This window comes from Dinoponera quadriceps, unplaced genomic scaffold (assembly GCF_001313825.1).
Source record: "Dinoponera quadriceps isolate SergipeBrazil2010 unplaced genomic scaffold, ASM131382v1 scaffold113, whole genome shotgun sequence".
Lineage (NCBI taxonomy): Eukaryota > Metazoa > Arthropoda > Insecta > Hymenoptera > Formicidae > Dinoponera > Dinoponera quadriceps.
The window spans coordinates 620,362-639,831 of NW_014554899.1; the positions used below are offsets into that span (position 1 = coordinate 620,362).

At 47.3% G+C, this 19,470-nt stretch overlaps 1 protein-coding gene across 4 annotated transcripts; it reads left to right on the plus strand.

Annotated features, from left to right (window-relative positions):
* Positions 1-103: 103 nt before the first annotated feature.
* On the plus strand, positions 104-18,665 carry LOC106742461 (WD repeat and FYVE domain-containing protein 3). 4 transcript variants are annotated; one of them, XM_014615399.1, is made up of 47 exons: positions 104-299; positions 1,300-1,783; positions 2,735-2,980; positions 3,058-3,216; positions 3,313-3,505; positions 3,609-3,795; positions 3,866-4,047; positions 4,142-4,493; positions 4,603-4,724; positions 4,836-5,119; positions 5,197-5,463; positions 5,543-5,833; positions 5,905-6,278; positions 6,348-6,637; positions 6,990-7,214; positions 7,299-7,471; positions 7,736-7,964; positions 8,058-8,194; positions 8,282-8,465; positions 8,547-8,818; positions 8,909-9,138; positions 9,217-9,384; positions 9,475-9,683; positions 9,804-9,979; positions 10,052-10,200; positions 10,281-10,479; positions 10,690-11,050; positions 11,162-11,366; positions 11,451-11,871; positions 11,963-12,172; positions 12,286-12,474; positions 12,581-12,874; positions 12,949-13,184; positions 13,274-13,529; positions 13,897-14,108; positions 14,173-14,305; positions 14,384-14,537; positions 14,809-15,043; positions 15,175-15,398; positions 15,479-15,732; positions 15,807-16,034; positions 16,334-16,525; positions 16,673-16,844; positions 17,101-17,347; positions 17,418-17,672; positions 17,855-18,052; positions 18,147-18,261. In XM_014615399.1, exons 2-47 carry the CDS (start codon positions 1,526-1,528, stop codon positions 18,259-18,261), a joined length of 10,347 nt encoding a protein of 3,448 aa, XP_014470885.1. In that variant the 5' UTR covers positions 104-299; positions 1,300-1,525. The 4 variants fall into 4 exon arrangements, with proteins under 4 accessions (XP_014470885.1, XP_014470887.1, XP_014470888.1 ...); XM_014615401.1 differs by having other exon boundaries at positions 1,547-1,783; XM_014615402.1 differs by lacking the exon at positions 104-299 and adding an exon at positions 520-761 and having other exon boundaries at positions 1,547-1,783.
* Positions 18,666-19,470: the final 805 nt, after the last annotated feature.

Consider the following 19,470-nt stretch of genomic DNA (forward strand, 5'->3'; position numbering starts at 1 on the left):
TTCCTTCCGCTGCTTTCTCGCCTCTATCAGCGTTCGGAGAGAAGAGCCGAGAGAAGAAGAATCCGCCCTTTAAAGTACGTCCCTTTAAAAGCCGTGCGGTGCGAATTATTAGGCGGTCGCGCAGCCGCGGGGCCGACGGTCACGTGACCACCTTATCGACGTATCGCGTTGGACGTGCGCCGAAAGTAAGCTGTCAAACACGAAGATGGCCGCTATCACTGAAATATTAAAGTCTCTCGCGGCGAGAGCGATTTGCCGACAGAAAATGTAGAATTCCCCGGCCCGGAGACGCGTCCCAGGTAATTTCCGAGCGCGTAGCCACGAGCGGCGACGCGACGCGCGCCTGTCACTCGTTAAACCGCAGTCGACGCTCGTGGGCGGTTTCGTGACGTGTGGTGCGCGCGCGTGTGTGTGTCGAGTATGTGTGTATGTGTACGCACGAATGCATACACGCGTGTGTGTACGAGTGTGTATGGCGATTCGCGCCGTGGTGTGGCACCTCGTCGTCGGCCTGACGTTTTGAGAGCGGGCGGGCGGACGTAAATATCGAGCCGGATGCTCGACGTATGAACGGCGAGATGTCATTGATCCGTACGCGCTGACCGCCGGCCGAGATCGGCCGAGAACGCTCCGACGACCGGACGTCGACGTCGACGACGCAGCAGCAGCGGAGCCGTCCGATGCCGGAGCGGTCGTTTCGCGCGTGTAACCATTTTTCACCGCGCTCTCTCCACGCAGCCTGACATGTTAACACTCGCAATGTTAGCACCAGACAAGTGCCCGAGAACTCCCCTCCCCCTCCCACCCCCCGGTCACATTATTGGAACACGTTATCGCCAGCCGTACTTCCCGACCGCACCGCTGACCACGTATCTCGCTGCTGTGACGACCGTGCGTGCGCGCCGCATGTCGATCCGAGAGTTGCTCGCTCCTGAAGACGAGCGATACGCGCTTGCATCTCTCTTCCCCGCCGTTTGATCCTCGCTCGCCTTCTCTCCTTAATCTCTCTTTCGCCTATGTAGTATGCGCGTATCCCGTTCTTTTGCGTCGTTCCTCGCCCGAGCACGCGACGACGACGACGAGTTTTCCTCATCCGCTCGTTCAGATAACGTATTCTTATATCGATCAGCTTCCTACATTGATCAGCTTGTGTATTGATCAGCTGTCTTGGGCAGTTTAGTTCATCCTGTTTTTTTCGTCTCTCCCTCTCAGCAGCACTCATATATGACAGTTGATAAATAGTATAGTGTGATTATTTCCTGCACCTTAATTATCGCTACTTTTCATACTTGTTTGTAGTGACATTAGTAGTAGCAGCAGCAGCGGCAGTAGTTTCAGTGTTAATTGAGTGACATGTGTGTTGTTGTTCGTAGTGCTGATAAACAGTTGATTTTTCGCGGATTTTGCGTCACGATGCCACTTGGGACTCGATTTCTCTTTTCGTTTCGTAGTTAATCGTAGAAAACACTGTCCGTTGTTCTCTGGAAGAACGCTCAAGGGATAGTAGGCCATAGGTGTGTTAAGGATGAACTCGAAACTTTTTCAGCAAATCTTAAGTATGAACATAATGCGCAAATTACGAGGGGGCACCAGCGTCGGAGGCATGGGTTCAAGCGGCACCGGCAGCCTGGACGATTGTGCCGGGGGCGCCAATCCTCAGCACACTGCTCTGGGGCTGATGCACCTCAAGAAGCTGTTCTCCGAGTACACGCATCCACCTCATCCTCTCTCTGATGCTGAACGTGACGACAAATTGTACAACATGTTGCCATTGTTTTGCAAGGTAAACAGATAGATGGACGTTGGTTACTTTAGCTACAATGCCCCAAGAAGGGAAGCCTGGTTTGCAAAAGATCCGTTTCCCATTTGAACTGGCTGTATTAACTTGTACTAGTTCTCTTCTCTTTCTTCCATCAAGTCTCGACGGTATATCTGGTTGTTTTTAAGTTCTATAAGTGTACAGTAGTTCAGCGAAGAAGAACGGGCTTGAAAACAGTTCTTAACACTCATCCGTCCAGACCTTAAATTAAACCTTTCAAAAATATATTAAACCCTTTCTTACTTATATACTTATCCCAAGATCGCAGCAGTTAGTCTGCTGAGTTTCACAATTTAAATTTCCACTCTTCTATCTGATGCTATTAACTATTTTATCACAGTGTCATTACATTATCCAATTTACCTTATTCTAACTTATACATCTACTATCACTGTATTGTTACTGACTCCTTTATACTTCCATCTTAATCCAACCTTTCGACATCCTTCATATATCAATTCTCATTCCTGTTTCTCTTTCTCCTCTTTCTCAACCTCTTGTCTTTCTTCCTCCAAAACTTCCTCAAAATATTACCTTTAATCTGATTTAGCTCATCAACTCCCACATCCTTTTCCATTTTTCCTCGCTACCGCTTCCTAACTCTTCAATCCATCCTTTTGTAATCTGACATCATTTTGTACTCACACGTTTTATACAATCCTGTCCTTTCCTGCAGAACATATGTATTTTATTTTCTTCTCCTATTTTTACAAGGCAAATGATATTACGTGAAAAATATATCGTGTCTGGCATAAAATACGAACCGCGGTATTTTGAGATCAGATACAGGGTGTAAAAATTCCGTTTCGGCGTTTAAAAGAACCGACCGTGGAATTTCGCGAGAATTTTTTTCTCTACACCTACCGTAGTGCCGTTCCTCATCACAATCACGAAGAGAACATTCCGTGCTTCCAGGTATTCGGATCTAGTCCATCGGGGGATATGAACGAAAAGTTCTGGGACATTCTGGCATTCACGCAACAAGTCTCGAGATTGATGGTGTCGGAAATCAGGAGGAGGGCGAGCAATCAGAGCACCGAGACGGCAAGTTGTGCCATCGTGAAGTTCTTGGAGATTGAGAACAGCGAGGAGTCGAGCAACGGCTGGATGTTGTTGTCCGCGTTGAACTTGCTGGCGGCGGGTGATACTTCTTTGATACAAGTACACATATCGGATCTTTCTAATCGATGAATATTCACACCGGTCCTTGTATGTACATCACCGCTCGTCTTTCTCAGGCCATGACCGCTGCCTCGGTTCCGTCGACTTTGGTGAAATGTTTGTATCTCTTCTTCGATCTGCCCGAGATGAACGAGGAGGACGCTGATATTACCGACGCTAATAGTGAATTTACTCCTAGAGAACGTAGGATACTATTACAAAAAATATTTGTTCAGGTAACGATCTCGTTCGAGAAGTGGCTTTTCCCCCCGCTCAACCGAGATATTCAATCGTCTCTCTCTCTTTCGACCAACTTGCTCTCTCCGTTGCAGCTGTTGGTGAGATTGTGTAGTCATCCGTATCCCGCGGAAGAACTTGCCCGTAAGGACGATCTCACCTTATTGTTCTCAGCAATAACCAGTTGGTGTCCGCAGTATAATGTTATGTGGCGTAAGAGTGCCGCGGAAGTTTTGATGACGTTGTCCCGTCACGGTCTTACGCAGAACGTAGTAGCCTACATACATAGTGAGCTTCGACGTTTCATCGGACTCTCGTTAATAATTCGTGCTTTCTCAGATCTCGGAACGATCATTTTTGTACTGGCTACACCGTTTCATTTATCTTCCAGATAAAGGATGCATAGCACTCTGTATCGATAATATGCAACGTGTACCTGAGCTGGCACCATTAGAAGTTGTAGAAATGTTCGTGACAGTGTTCTGTTTTCTAAAAGATTCCAGTGAGGTTTCTCAGACATTGCTAGACGACTTTCGCGCCTGTCAAGGCTACATCTTCTTGTCTGAGTTCCTGTTAAAGTAAGCAAACGGTTTTTGCGAACGGTTATTATTTCTGTATGCGAGACAAACCAACCGTTTCTGTACACAGACACGCGCCCTCGCGATTAGAGCAAGATGGTAGAGCGGAAGCGCAAGATGCGATTCGAAATTTGGTACTAATGTTAGCGTCTTTGACAATGTGCGGCCATACGGAGCTAAAACCGAGTCAAGCTAGTATGGGATCTTTGTTTCAAATGCTCGGATTCTCCTTGCCACAGCCCAGCAACAGAGGTGATTTCTAAATCTAGAGAGACACGTCCTGCGAAATGAATCGTACGTCAACATCGGACGTACTTGATCACGTATTTTTACACTTTACCACCAGGAGGAAGCGTCCGGAACATTCAAGCGTTCCAAGTATTGCAGTCGGTATTCGTGAAGTCCAATTCACCGCTTCTGTGCTGCACTATACTGGACGCTATATCCAGCGTGTATCACAGCGACAACGCGAATTACTTCATCCTCGAGGGACAGAACACCTTGTCGCAATTCGCTGAGAAGATCCACCTGAAGAATCCGGAGATACAGGAGAAATTCTTTCAGCTGTTGGAATTCATTGTTTTCCAACTGAATTTTGTACCGTGCAAGGAACTCATATCCCTGTCCATTTTACTGAAGACCAACAACTCAGTCGCTTGCAGTATAATGTGTATGGAGACTCTTCTCAATATACTCAGGTAACCCTCCAAAGGATGATCCGAGAGACTTTCATCCCAAGACGGAAGAAGGCTCGTGCGAATAGCCGGGATCACACATTACGTTCTAACCGCCGTGATTCCGTTTCAGACACAACACTATATTTAAAGACGTTTACAGAGAAGTCGGTATGCTGGAGGTTTTTGTGACTTGCCTCCACCGTTACGCGACATTACTCAAGGACAAGCAAGCCGCCATCGATCAAGGATTAGGTAAAGCCCGTTAAAGAGATTACCATTCGTTCGATAAAGAATGCGCCGATAAGATCATTCGCCCATGTCGTGTCGCAAATACAAGTTCTGAGAACCCTCGCGTGCTTTCAGAGTACATAATATGCCCGGAGGATGAACGGTTGGGTGCCTTAGTGATGGAGGCTTTGACAACACTGTTAGCGAGTAATGTTCAAAATGCGAACGTCTTCAGGGAATGCGGGGGCGCGCGTTGCGCTCACAATCTAGTGCCCTACGTGGATTGCCGGTACCAAGCGCTCGGTATCGTGAGAGAACTGATACTCAGTGCGGGCGGTGATGACGACATGGCGACGCTGCTAGGAGTAATGCATTCGGCCCCACCCAACGCCTTGATCTTAAAGACGCATATATTAAAAGTAAACCTCCCACTGAGACGTTTCTCCTCGGACTCGCCGAGATGCGACACGATTAACGGATCCATTTTCATTTTCAGTCCCTGTTAACCTGTCTACGTGAATCACACAGGACCAGAACGGTGTTTCGGAAAGTGGGCGGCTTCGTATACGTGATGTCCGTCTTGGTGTCCCTGGAGGGTCAATTGGGCATGCAGAGGTCGGAGAACGCCGAGCCTTGCAACGATATCGTGCAGAGAACTATGCAGGACGAGAGCCAGTTGCTGATATTGTTATACGTAGTGTTTCATACCATAAGTACGGCTATGCGATTTGAGCCGGCGAACGCGAAATTCTTCCATCACGAGGTAGGAAAGGGGTTACCGATGTGCCGGCGATAATTGATATCAAGTCGTTGTGAAAATAACGTTGGTCTCCCCGGCGCAGATCTGCCAGTCCAGTTTATGCGATACCCTGCGCCTGCTCGGCTGTTTCTCGACGCAAACGAAACTTATCGAGATGGACATGATACCGACCATGAATTACCACAACATGCTGGTATCGCTGTTCACCGGGAGCGTGCTGGAACCGGTGTTTCCGGACGATATGCCAAAGACGTTGGGATACGCGTGCTTGCTGCTGCGTCTGCTCTACGACGTGGCGCTCGACTCCTTCGACAAGCCGAACATAGTTAACGTAGGAATAAGATCCCCGAGCCACAAGCAAAACAGCGTGGAGGTACGCACCGCGAGTTCGTTTCAGCATTTCGCCGCGATTCCTGCACGCGATCTAACCGCGATCGATTTCAGCAACAAAAGTCCTTCGATTCTCCCGGCAGCGGCAAGAGGTGCATCATAAACTCCTTGAATCTAAGCCCGCCCGCGCCCGAGCCAATAGTCGTCCATCCCGGCATAGTCGTGGGGATGCTTCACCTACTCCCGTCTATATCCGAGCCGTCTAATCCGCAAATGGCGCTAGCGTTGCAGCTGTATGTGGCGGAGATCATCAAGAGCTTGGTACGCTCGGAGAGGAACCAGCAGGTGATGTGCGAGGCCGGCATGGCCGGCGAGCTCTTGTCCATGGGCAGGATCGCCCTGCAGGACGAGACGCATCCGCTCCACCAGCCGCTGCAGTACATCATCGAGCGACTCGCGGCCCAATCGCTTGAACCGAGGGACCTGAGGTGAACGAACGATAAAGGGTGGAGGACGCGGCGGGAGAGCCTCGCTCGCTCACACTTTCATTTCTCCAGGGAGTTCCTGCGTTTGGGCGACCCGTTGTGCTGTATCTCGCTGGATGATATCGAGCCGAACAAACCCAGGGGAGGGCCTGTCCCTCTGACGCGCATTAAGACACTGGTGTCGATGACGACGCCCAAAGATTTTCGAGCTCATGGCTCGTGCACCTTACCGCCCTTCGTCGAATTGGATATGAGCGCCGAGGGGTTCGCCTGCTTGTATCTACCGAGTGTAGCACCGCAGAGCACCACCCCGCCTACGGTAGTCGCCGCGGACAACAGCGTATTGGGCGGAATTGGCTCGGGTAAGCGGCGTGTCCTCCGTGATTTGTACCCTTAGGACGCACAACAATTCTGACCAACCATCATCGATTATTCTACGTATAGTCCAACAATAATTGACTCTGATTGGTCAGTTTGCTTACTACTCGCGTCTTACTGTTTACGTTCTTGTGCGTGCCGTGGACCTTACGATTATGATAATTAAGTAAAAGTAAAATATACAGTTCTATGTCGACTAAATGTTCTACGTGTGAGTTGTGTTGTGTAAAATTGAAGATTGAAGTATAACGAAGAGGCGGGACTTGATGCGATACAAATGTGAATTTCTCGGACGACACAAGTCTCTCACGCTTGCGAATGCACGAATGATTTCAGGCGACAGGTTATTCCCACCACAGACCGGCTTAACGTACAGCACGTGGATATGTGTTGACAAATTTAGCGATCCGAGAACCGATCCTCATTGCGTGAGATTGCTCACGCTGGTGCGTACCCCACAATCCGCACAATCTGCGAAAGATTTAATTTGCCTGACCGCTGTTCTTAGTGCTAGAGATAAAGCTATTATCGTCTCCACTCAGGAGACGCTTATCTCCCAAAGTGAGTGACATTCCGTATTATATCTTATCGACTTTCGCGAGTATCGTTAAAAGGCGATGCAACGTATATCAATGTTTTATTTAGATACGGGCGAGTGGGAGCCCGACGGAACTGGCGAATGCGGTGCCAGAGTTTGGTGTCCGGACTTGCTTCACGAAGGACAATGGCATCATATCGCGATTGTGCTGAATCGCGCTGTTCTTAAGAACTCGAGTTTCTCTTTGTATTTGGACGGCCAACATATTCACAGTCAGAAGGTAACTATCACCGAAAGCAGGGTCAGTTGGTGCGAGGGGGAAACAAAAGTTTGGATCAAGGAGAGAATTCCGAGTCCTAAATATATCCTATACATGATCCTGCCTAACTAAGAAATTGATCGATGTAGAACTTAATATAGCATTTTTTTACTCTACTTACCTATACAAAAATTTGTATTTAGGCGATAATTAAAAGTGATCACTTATCAATTCAGTGACAGTTTAAGCGACAATCGTACCTCTAATTATCGTATCCGCTTTCAGCTTCATTATATCTCACAAGTTGCCGGCGGTGGAGCGGCCAATTTGACCGTAGCCTCTCCAGTTTACGGCTACATCGGCACGCCGCCCTGTTGGCGCCGATATTCCAAATTAACGTGGAAACAAGGGCCGTGCCATTTGGTGGAGGAAGTGTTTAATTCTCAGAATATCGCCACTCTGTTCAAGCTAGGACCGCATTACATGGGAAGCTTGCAAGCTCCCCAATTGAGCGGTACCTATATAAACACGCTGTTACTATCGATACTTCCACGAGGTACGATTCATACTTCGCATTAACAATCATTAATATGTAACGTTATCGCAGGTCCCGAACCTCTGATAGCCCTCGTGGCCGAAGAGAAGGTTGTGTTTGGCCTGAACGCGAAGGCCATGTCGCAATTGACCCTAGCCAAGATCAGGAAGGTCTACAGTCGAGCCGATAACAAATCAATCGCCAAACAGGTAAGGAACGTCTCGATTTTCCTCGAGCTTTCGCCTCTCGGAGGCGAGGCAAACGGAAAGATTCCGCGATCTAAAATCTGATTACAGCTCGGCATGTCATCCCACGAAAACGCCACCCCTATCAGAGTTCTCCATAATTCCGCGGGACACCTCAGCGGTCCGGCGAGAGCATTAGGCGGTGTAGTTGTCGGTTATCTCGGTGTTCGTGTATTTAGTCCTAAGCCCGTAGCTACTATGATCGACAACGTAGGAGGATGTTCGGTGTTATTAGGTACGTACGACTGAGAGCGATCGAGGTGACGATTGAGTCAATCGGACGGGGCTGAAGCCGATCTTAAATTTGTCCTCGCAGGTTTGATAGCTATGGCCCAGGACGTAGAATCTCTGTATGCGGCCGTAAAGGCGCTAGTTTGCGTGGTGAGATCCAACCAAGCGGCCCAACAAGAGATGGATCGCAGGAGGGGGTATCAGACGTTAGCGATGCTGTTGAGAAGGAAGTGTCCTCTGCTGAACAGTCACATACTGCACTTGACGTTCAGTCTCGTCGGGACGGTCGATAGCGGCCGAGAAACCAGCGCGATACCCAACGTCACGGCGTTCCAAGACCTCTTGTGTGATTTGCAGGTAGGTTTGAGAGCCCATAGGTTTTTCGATTTCTAATGGGATTAAGGGGCGAACAACTTTTACTTAACTACCACGATACATCGTTATCAGGTGTGGCACGAAGCACCCGGAGAATTGCTGAGGTCTCTCCTCGAACACCTGTACGAGCTGATAGCGGAGTCCAGCGAGAAACGGACTAACTTGCGACTGATGAGGGACTTGCAACTGGTGCATAAATTACTGCACATCTTAGGCGACGTGAAACTAGGCAGCACGAGGCAGATCCTTTTGGCGCTTCTCAGCATATTACTGAGCCAACCGCGACAAGCTGATTTATTATGGTGAGCAATTTCCTCATTCGCGTAGATAGACATATTAGGGCAACTGTTTTTACAATCGTATCTCATTCTTTTGTTCAGGTTCGGGCAATTTATTGTGGCTACCTTGCCGTTGTGTCCCGAGAAGCATCTGATCCTTCGGGAAGGAGAAGGAATTAAGGACGGGGAAGGCGAGAGTATACTTCTGCGCAACCGTTGCTTGCAGCTTTTACACTCGTTGTTGTTTAACGGATGCAAAGTTAATGTCAAGTAAGGGAGATCGTACGAATGTCTAAATCTCGTTGCTTTTATCAGCGTGTCAAGCTGGTATTGCTATGTATTATACCGCAAATTGTACAGGATGTGCGAAGAGGTAGCCACGGTTCTGGGCCTGGATTGGGTATTGTTGTTCCTGCAGTCTGGTCTCCACAGCACGACGGTTGTCTGGGGATTACGCATACTCGTCGCGGGGTGCACCGTACAATCGATCCTGCAGAAATTCAAGGAGGGAACGAGCAACGGAGGCTGGCTGCGACATACCGATCACAACAAAATGGCACTAGCACTCGGTACGTGTGATGCTTCTCCTCCTTCTAACGCAGTCTGATTCTATTTCCCGCTGGACAAATATTTAATAATCTTACATACGTAAGCGTAATATTGATCTGCTACAATTATAACGCGCGTAGGTTGCCATCAGCAAATGTCAACCGGCGAAATTAAGCCGTCTGGGCTACACGTGCCGGGATTTCAACACCTGGGCTGGTTGCTTCCGCAACATATCGACCTCGTCCCGGAACTGTACTTCCTCTTCATCGCTCTTATGATGGGACAGCCTGTGAAATTGCTGCCTACCGACTCGAAGGTGGGAACGTCTCTCGCGACACGAGAGAGAGAATATCAGTGATATTAATCGGCGTTGCGTTATTGCTGACAGCTTGATTTGGACAACGTCTGGAATTTCATGTTCGGCGTCCCAGCGAATCACACGTTGTCGTCGTTCGCTAGCAGAATTAACCTCTGTCCCGAAGCGGTGGTCACGTTGCTGGCTATGGTGCGGACTATGTTAAACAGTCACTCGAACAAGTGAGTTAACATTACCAAACGGAGCTCCGATCGACTTATCCGAATATTGCGAGCGCGAATGTATCTGTTTATTTCCACAGCCCCGAAGTGCTACCGGCATGGTTGAACGATTATCCCGTGACAATAATACAATTCCTGTTCTTCCTCTACCACAATTTCACCGACTTCATGCAAGTCTTTATGTCCGCGGAAGTTCTGGGTGCCTTAGCTGGGACCTTGTTTCCGAAACCCGCGAGTTCTAGTCAGGATAGCAGCGGCGCCAGCACCCCTGCCGACGAGGTAACCGTATCGCCGTTGGCTCCCGAAAGCAATGAGTGTCGGGAACTTGAAATAACACTACCAATTACAGAATACAGTGTGTCTTACTAACTGATTAATAAAATCACGCAATTGGTTATGATAAGAGTGAAATGTAATTGATTAGTGAGAGAATAATTGCATCTCATTCCCTGGGAAATGTTAACACTGGTGTTTGGACGTTTGTTGCAGCAAGAGCCGGTGTTGGTGAGATCGCCGTCGAAGGACGTCGGACTGACGAACCATCCGGCGAAGAAGTTCGTGATGGACTTTCTGCGGGTCATCGTCGTCGATTCCCTGTCGCTGCCGGTAACGGCGAAGTCGCCGCCGGCGATCGATCTGGTTCTGGAAGCGTGGCCGGAACATGCGTCGACGGGCCAACAGATGCGCTATCAGACAGAGGTGTTGTCTATATTGATGGAACATCTGTTGGCCGCGGACGTTCTCATAGGAGAACAGGCTGCGTTGCCCGTCGTTCCCGGCGGATCGGTCAATAATATCACCAACAACGTGTGCTACGTGGCAGCCAGAATAGTCGACAAACTGTGGCAAGGTGATTGGTGTCCGGCTCACACGCGTTCATTGATCTTCCACTCGGTGCAGAGATACGATTTTATCGTTCGATATGAGTCGGGAGTTACAAGGTTGCCTTCTGAAATTCTAGGCGCTCTGACGAAAGACCCGCACGAGGTGTTCGATTTCATCGTGAAGCTGATCGGCCAAGCGAAACGGCGGCCCGGTGCCGTCAGCATGGAAGGCCTTCATCACTGCCTGAATAGGACGATCTTGTTCTTACTGTCACGCGCGACAGACTCTATCGCCGATCAAATGGCCGTATTAGAGGCATTACATAAGCTTACTACTCATAGGTATTGTATCTGCACCTCTACTACGTTCCGTCGGTAGGCAAGCGGACCAACCGGACTTGACCGGACATGACCCTCTTCTCGCAGATTACTAGTGTTCGGTGCTGGCAATCACGAATTGGAGTTCATCGGCTGCCTGACGTATTGCCTGTTGCAACTTACGGCCGACATAAAGATCATGTTGGACACCAACATGAAGACGACCTGGCACGTGAATCCGCAAGTGGAATCCAGCGACGACAGGCTGACGTCTCATCAGGGACACAATCTGATGGCCGTAGCGGCGACGAGAGTGTGGGAGGAGCTGTACGTGTGTAAGAAGCCCGCCATAGAGGAAGTCTTCAAGGTGACCCTGTCGGCGCCTGTGGCTAACGAACGGGCGCCCGAATTGTCGATCGTGAGGGAGCAGGTGCACGAAGCCGCGTCGAAGCTTTGGCTGAATTATGTGGTTCTGGAAAGAAGGGCCTCGTACAGGGTCCCTTGGGAGCTTCACAATCAGATCCAATCGGTACGTTGGGACTCGCGATCTATGAGGATATTGAATCGCTAAGAATGCTAGGGGTTGTCGAAACTAATCGAACGTGTAAAAAAACCGGTAGAAAATCCAAAAGGTGACCGGAGGATTGACGAGATTAGCGAGCAGGACGAAGGTGCGGAAGGAGGAGTCCGTGCGGGTGAGACTCAGACTGCATCAGAACACCGTTGCCCAGTGGACGGAGCAGCACGTCGCGCTGGTCAGGGAGCTCGCCGCGGTGAGACGTTTGCAGCACCAGCAGACCAATCTGCACACTCAGCGTTACGTGTATCAAGTAAGAAATAAATCCTCTTCCGTGGTTCTTCGAAGACGGTTTAGTCTCTTCGTCGGATGAGACAGCCTGAAATTTACGCGAGATCGATGCTCTAAGAAACATGCCTTTCCTAGGAATGGCTGCAAACCGAGACGGAATTGACACGAGAACGCGGCCTTTGGGGGCCCCCGACATCTACCAAACTCGACAAGTGGATGTTAGACATGACGGAGGGACCGTGCAGAATGCGCAAGAAGATGATGAAGAACGAGCTCTTCTACATACACTATCCGTATCGGCCTGAATTAGAGCACCCTGATAACGTGAGTAGGTCGCATCAAAGCTGCGCGTTGGAGCAAAAATTCCAAACCCGATAATATCGACACTGACAGCCACACTGAGACGCGTGTTACTTTACCACCCGTACAGAAACAGCTAAAGTACAAAGTAGCGACCAGCATGGACAGCAAGGAGTACTATCTGAAGCAACTAGGCAACTCGTCGGGAATGTTCGAGCGCGAACGAGACCCCGTGATAGACGACACACCGTTAAATGTGAACGAGGCTTCTACCGAGAGCGAGCCACCGATGGTCCCGTGCACGTTGGAGCGCCACGCCAGCGAGCCGGACGAGGCGCCCGAGGATAACGAGCAGGAGGAGGAGAACAATCAGACTGTCCCAGACAATCAAACTTTGTTACGTCTGCTCGAGGAGCACGAGAAGGTCGCAATCACGAGACATAATATCCGTGTTGACGCTATTCAGGACAGCTGCCTTGTGACGATCTCGCATTTCAGATCAGTCACATGTTCAGATGCGCGCGAATACAGGGTCTGGACACGACCGAGGGGATCCTCTTGTTCGGCAAGGAACACTTCTATGTGATCGACGGGTTCACGTTGCTGAAGTCCAGAGAGATCAGAGACATCGAGAGCTTGCCGGAGGCGTACGAGCCGATCTTGCCGTCACCGGGCTCCCCGAGAAGATCCAGGGCGATGAGGCAGTGCTCCAAATTCAATTACGAAGACGTCAGGTGAGAGTCCATCGAGACACGAAATTGAGATTTTGTACTCACGTCAGTCTGCGACAGGCCGGGTCTTTGTGACGTTGCGATGTTCGCAGGGAAGTGCACAAGAGACGATACCTGCTGCAACCGATGGCGCTGGAAGTGTTCAGCGGCGACGGCAGAAACTACCTGTTGGCTTTCCCGCGAAAAGTAAGAAACAAGGTCTACCAAAGATTTATGAACGTCGCCACTGCGATCGCCGACAGCGCCCAGCAATCCGTGGCTGGCCAGAAACGCACAGCCAACGTCGAGCAGGCCACCGGCCTGCTCTCGAATCTCATCGGGGAGACCTCGGTCACTCAGAGATGGGTGGTAAGTACGATGGTAATTCCGTTAACACGTGGACTGCTCGTTACCCATACAGGAGTGACGATTTCAATCATTGATATAGAGGTCATTTTGTCGATTATTCGTCGAAATATTCAATGTGAAAATAGTAAAATATATCATTTCTACACAATATATACTGAAAAAAAAGAAATTAACATTTTATATTTATTATAAAGTGATCGAACTGACATATATTTTTCGTCATATTTTGGGAAGCAGTTTTGTGCACAAAATTGTGGTTATTATATCAGTATCTCAGGAATATTTTACATTAAATAGCTAGATGATATATGAAATATAGATTCTCGACTTGTTCGCGCTCTCGATTAAACATGGAATGTTTCCTTAGAGAGGAGAAATATCGAATTTCCAATACCTGATGCATCTGAACACCCTGGCGGGGCGTAGTTACAATGATCTTATGCAATATCCAATCTTCCCGTGGATCTTGGCCGATTACGACAGCGAGGAGCTCGATTTCACGGACTCGTCGACGTTTCGAGACTTCAGCAAGCCCATGGGCGCTCAAAGCCCCGAGCGATTGCTGCAGTTTAAAAAGAGGTACGTAAGTCCTATGTCCGCAATGTGTCAGAGATATGAAGATGTTAATTAAATCGATTTGCAGATACAAAGAGTGGGATGACCCGCACGGAGAGACCCCTCCTTACCATTACGGTACGCATTATTCGTCCGCGATGATAGTGTGCTCATACCTGGTGAGAATGGAGCCGTTCACGCAGCATTTCCTCCGACTGCAGGTTCGTGCCAGGTCGAAAGCGCGTTACGAATTGTCCTCTTGGTCGTTGCACGCACGATCACGCTGAAATTGTTCGCAGGGCGGGCACTTCGACTTGGCCGACAGGATGTTCAACAGTATAAAGGAAGCGTGGCTGTCAGCCTCCAAGCACAACATGGCGGACGTGAAAGAACTTATCCCGGAGTTCTTTTACCTACCGGAATTCCTTGTCAATTCGAATCACTTCGATTTAGGTGAATGTCGGCCGTCAAGCCGATGGTGAATTCGATCACTCGTATCGATTTAATGCGTACTAAAAGCTACATATAAAATATCTAAAGTGACATGATAGAAGCGATTTGATATTTGATTATTCAATAGTGTTTATACACTTTTACATGTAAATAATAACTTCATTTGTGTAGCAATTTTCGATGCGCACCGACGCGATGACCGAATTCGCTTATAAATTCGATTCCTCTTCTCTCTTTTTTCCTCCTCACGCGTCTTGTGATATTGTTACAGGCTCTAAGCAGAGCGGTGTTCAACTCGGCGATATTGTTCTTCCACCTTGGGCGAAGCAAGACCCTCGCGAATTTATCCGCGTGCACAGACTCGCGCTGGAGTGCGACTACGTGTCGCAGCATCTCCATCAGTGGATCGACCTGATATTCGGCTGCAAGCAGAACGGCCCCGCGGCGGTCGAAGCTGTCAATGTATTCCACCATCTCTTTTACGAGGGCAACGTCGACATCTACAAGTCAGTACAACACGTACAAACTCGACGTAATTTCCCTGAGTTTTCGACTAGACGTCTCTGAGATACCGTTTTCTCATCGTGCGTCGACTGCTTAGGATGAAATGTCTTCAATGAACTTCTCACGATTGCAGCATCGACGATCCATTGAAGAAAAACGCGACTATCGGCTTCATCAACAACTTCGGCCAGATACCCAAGCAACTGTTCAAAAAGCCGCACCCAGCCAAGAAGATGTCGCAGAGGACCAGCGTCATAGATCCCGGACCGATCACCCCCGGTCTGAGCATCACCACGTCCGACAAATTGTTCTTCCATAATCTCGATAATTTGAAACCTTCGTTACAGCCCATCAAAGGTACGCGAGACCTCGTCCCGTGATCAACTAGAATTTGAAGATTCGTGTACTCACAAACATCTTCTAACTTGGTCGAACAGAACTCAAGGGCCCGGTCGGACAGATACTGCACGTGGACAAAGCTGTGCTGGCGGTGGAGCAAAACAAGACGCTGATCCCGCCGTCGTACAACAAGTACGTGGCGTGGGGATTCGCCGATCATTCCCTCAGAATAGGCAACTACGACAGCGACAAGGCAATCTTCGTCGGCGAGGCGATGATGCAGAGCAGCGGCGAAATAGTAGCGTGCGTTTGCCCGTCTTCCAAACTGATAGTTACCGCTGGCACCAGCTCTGTAAGTGTCTCTTTCCGTTCCGTTGCTATCATACGCATGTCGCTCGTCATCTTCAATTCACGCTCATCTCGTAGGTCGTGACCGTTTGGGAATACGCCAAGCGACAACTGTCCATAAAACAATGCTTGTATGGACACACCGACGCGGTCACTTGCTTGTCGTCTAGCCCCGCGTACAATGTCATCGTATCCGGATCACGCGACGGTACCGCCATCATATGGGACTTGTCCCGATGCTTGTTCGTGCGACAGCTCAGGGGCCATGCGGGACCGGTGGCTGCAGTGGCCATAAACGAATTGACGGTATTCATTTCAGTCACATCTATACAAATTTAGAGATATGTATATATAGTACACATATAGATAATACATAAGATTATAAATATATAAATATATAATAATAACACGTATAAGTGAAATAAGTAAAATAGTGATATATATGTATATACATATATATGTATATAGTTATTATATATTATAGTACATATATAATTGATTATAATTTCTTATTTTCTTTGTAAATTTATAAAATACTATAATATAGTTGTGATATTATAAAAGTTATACGATAAATGTTTAAACAAAGAATACGTATATTACAGGGGGACATTGCCACGTGCGCGGCCACGTGGTTACACGTATGGAGCATCAACGGCGAAGAATTGGCGAGTGTAAACACATGCGTCGGCCGCGCGGACCGAATGCAGCAAATACTGTGCGTCGCCTTCAGTCAGACTCACGAATGGGATTCTCAGAACGTAATCATGACTGGCTCCACTGATGGTGTCGCTCGTGTAAGATACATCTTTCTTATTCTTTCGTATTTCTCGTATACTCGACACTTCAGAGGAAACAAAAAAAAACACTCGAGAACATTTAAGAACACTTCACGACAAAAAAATATCCGTGATCTTTGGACTGCAAGAAGTCTGTTTATACAGATGTGGTCGATGGATTACGTGCAAGTGCCTGCGGAGGAGGAGAAGCCTGAGGAGGTGGTGGTCGCCAAAGAGAAGAACGAGGGGCAGGGTAACGAAGAGAATCAAACCGAAACGACGAAGAAGAGAGTCCATGAATTAGTCAAGCAAATGAGTATATCCGCCGAGGGATCAGGTAAGTGTTACTGTATTTTGATTTTTCTTTATCAATGTGTATATATATATATACACATAATATATATATATATATATATAATGAGATATTTCATATTTTATATTGAAAAGGGTATCAAGATATAATGTAAAATATCTCGGAAAGTATCCACTTCCATACCCCTTAGATGTTTTTAGCAAAATAAAAATGGAAATTCATTATTTAAAATTACATTAATAAATCTGACTGTAATGGGAAATTTTACCTTCTCTTAAAGGTATACTCATGAAAAGCGGTTCCGAGAGCAGCCTCTCTGAGGCGGAGAATGCCAAGGAAGCTTCTAGGCTTCACGAGGAGAAGGAAGAGTGCTCCGATAACGAGTCGAGCAACGGCTCGAGCAACAAACCGTCGCCTCAGAACAATCACGCGTCTACCGTCGTGCTGCGCAGGAAAAGTCGCGGGAATCCGATGTTTAGGAAAAGCGAGGGCGGCGGGCGGGCCGACAGCGAAGGCACGCAGACCAGGTAACGTTGTCTCTGATATCAGAAGAGGATTGTGATATCATGAAGTACAGCTCTACTGTATTTCACACAGTGAGTCCGCCAGCAACCCGGGCGACTCTGAGGGGGCATTGAGGGCCAGCAAGAGCGACACCAGTTTGACCGACAGTTTCGTCATGGTCACCGAGGCCGACACGAAGCCGCGGAAGATCAATCCGCAGAATATTCTACGGGACGGCTTCAAGTGGCAGAGACAGTTGGTTTTCCGCAGCAAACTGACGATGCATACTGCCTACGATCGCAAGGACAATGCAGAACCAGCGTCTATCACAGCTTTAGCGGTATCAAGGTATGGATTATTCCGTGTAATAGTAATCCATGATGCTTATGAGATAGATTCAGGAGAAATTACGTTTGAAGTGATGGGTTGCTGGCTTGTGTCTTCAGCAAGCTCGCGGTGCGATTATACATGCGTTTGATTACATCTTATGCGTCGTTGTCGAATAAATTGAGCTGTGCCTCGACTCGTAGGGATCATAGAACAGTGTACGTGGGCGACACCCGCGGCAGAGTGTTCTCGTGGAGTGTGTGCGAGCAACCCGGACGTACGGTCGCCGATCATTGGCTGAAAGATGAGGGCGCGGACTCGTGCGTCGGTTGCGGCGTCAGATTCAATCTTTACGAGAGGAGGCACCATTGTCGCAATTGCGGACAGGTATTCTGCTCGAGGTAAGTCTCAAGAATCGTGAAGTCACAGATCTTGATGGTGTTCGGCGCTGTGTATATGTGTGTATTCAACCGTGCTAATTACATTCGCACACAGATGCAGCCGATTCGAGTCCAAGATATCCAGGCTCGGTATTTTAAAGCCAGTTAGGGTCTGCCAAGGCTGTTACTCGTCATTACGGTCACAGCACTCCACTGAGAGTAACACTTAATACACACACGACAGCACGAGGTTTTATCTTGCATACGTCGTTAAATTATACGGAGAACTTAATGGGTTGTAAATATTTATATGTGTGTGTATACCTATTAATATATATCGTTTAGTTGAATTTCTGTACATGAGCGACAACCGGGGAGTGCGTACTGTCCTCCTTCATGTGCTGACTAACTGACGCGCAATTCTATTTTACATTTCCACTAAATTAGATCGACCCAATCGTGGTTCTGTCTGCATCTGACGAGAAATGATCTTTGCATTTTTATTTCGACGACATTTCCATTATGAATTAATTCTATCGAAGAAATGAGAGAACAAAGCATACATATATTTATATCACGCGTTCGTTGAATTGTATATATTTGTCAATTGTTTAGAGTTGTGAATTTTTTAAATAGTGTGAGATGAGATTTTAATATATATTAAACCATCAATGAACTTATATATTTTGACTTTTTTTTTTAATTGACGGCAATTTTATATGAGATATATGTTGAATTTTTACCTTCTTTATGCGTTTCGAATTACGCGAATTTATACGAATCAAATCACGCTGAAATGAAGCTACATGTTACCCATAAAGTTTACATTAAGAGGAACATAAGGCGTACTTTCCAAATTATCCTAAATTAAATCTCTTATGTGTTACCGATGTTCTATTTTTTGAACAATAGCGCATTGAAACAAAAATTATGGAATTCTTTGTATTTCTATTTCTAATAATTGTATTGTGTAATATGTTATATTTCGAATAATTATTGAATATTATTTACAAGAGAGTTAAGTATACATCTATTGTGTATGTATCTAATCTGTGATTTTACTTTTCTATTTTAATTTAGTAACAATCAGTGGCTTTTATTGATATTAGTTAGATTTATATTAATATTGTATTATTTAAGCGATTAATGCAGACGTCTCGCAACGTTCAATGTTTACATATGTTAAAATTGAGAGTAATTATATGTAGATTTTATTTTAAATTTATTTATCACATCGATGAAGAAAAAGTTAGGATATACGTGATCATTTTGATATAGGTGAATATTTGTTTTTTTTTTCTTTTTTTTGTATGTACACACGATGTGATGGCTCCTTGTTTTATTTTGTATATTTAATTTTTGCCCGTCATATTTTACAATCTGATACTCATGCCACACACACACACACACACACACACACACACACACACACACACACA

Coding starts and splice junctions, on each gene's coding strand:
- LOC106742461 (XM_014615399.1), top strand. CDS start 1,526: ATGAACTCGAAACTTTTTCAGCAAATCTTAAGTATGAACATAATGCGC. Junction 12,475..12,580: donor AATTAGAGCACCCTGATAAC/GTGAGTAGGTCG, acceptor CCACCCGTACAG/AAACAGCTAAAGTACAAAGT. Junction 12,875..12,948: donor TGCTCGAGGAGCACGAGAAG/GTCGCAATCACG, acceptor CTCGCATTTCAG/ATCAGTCACATGTTCAGATG.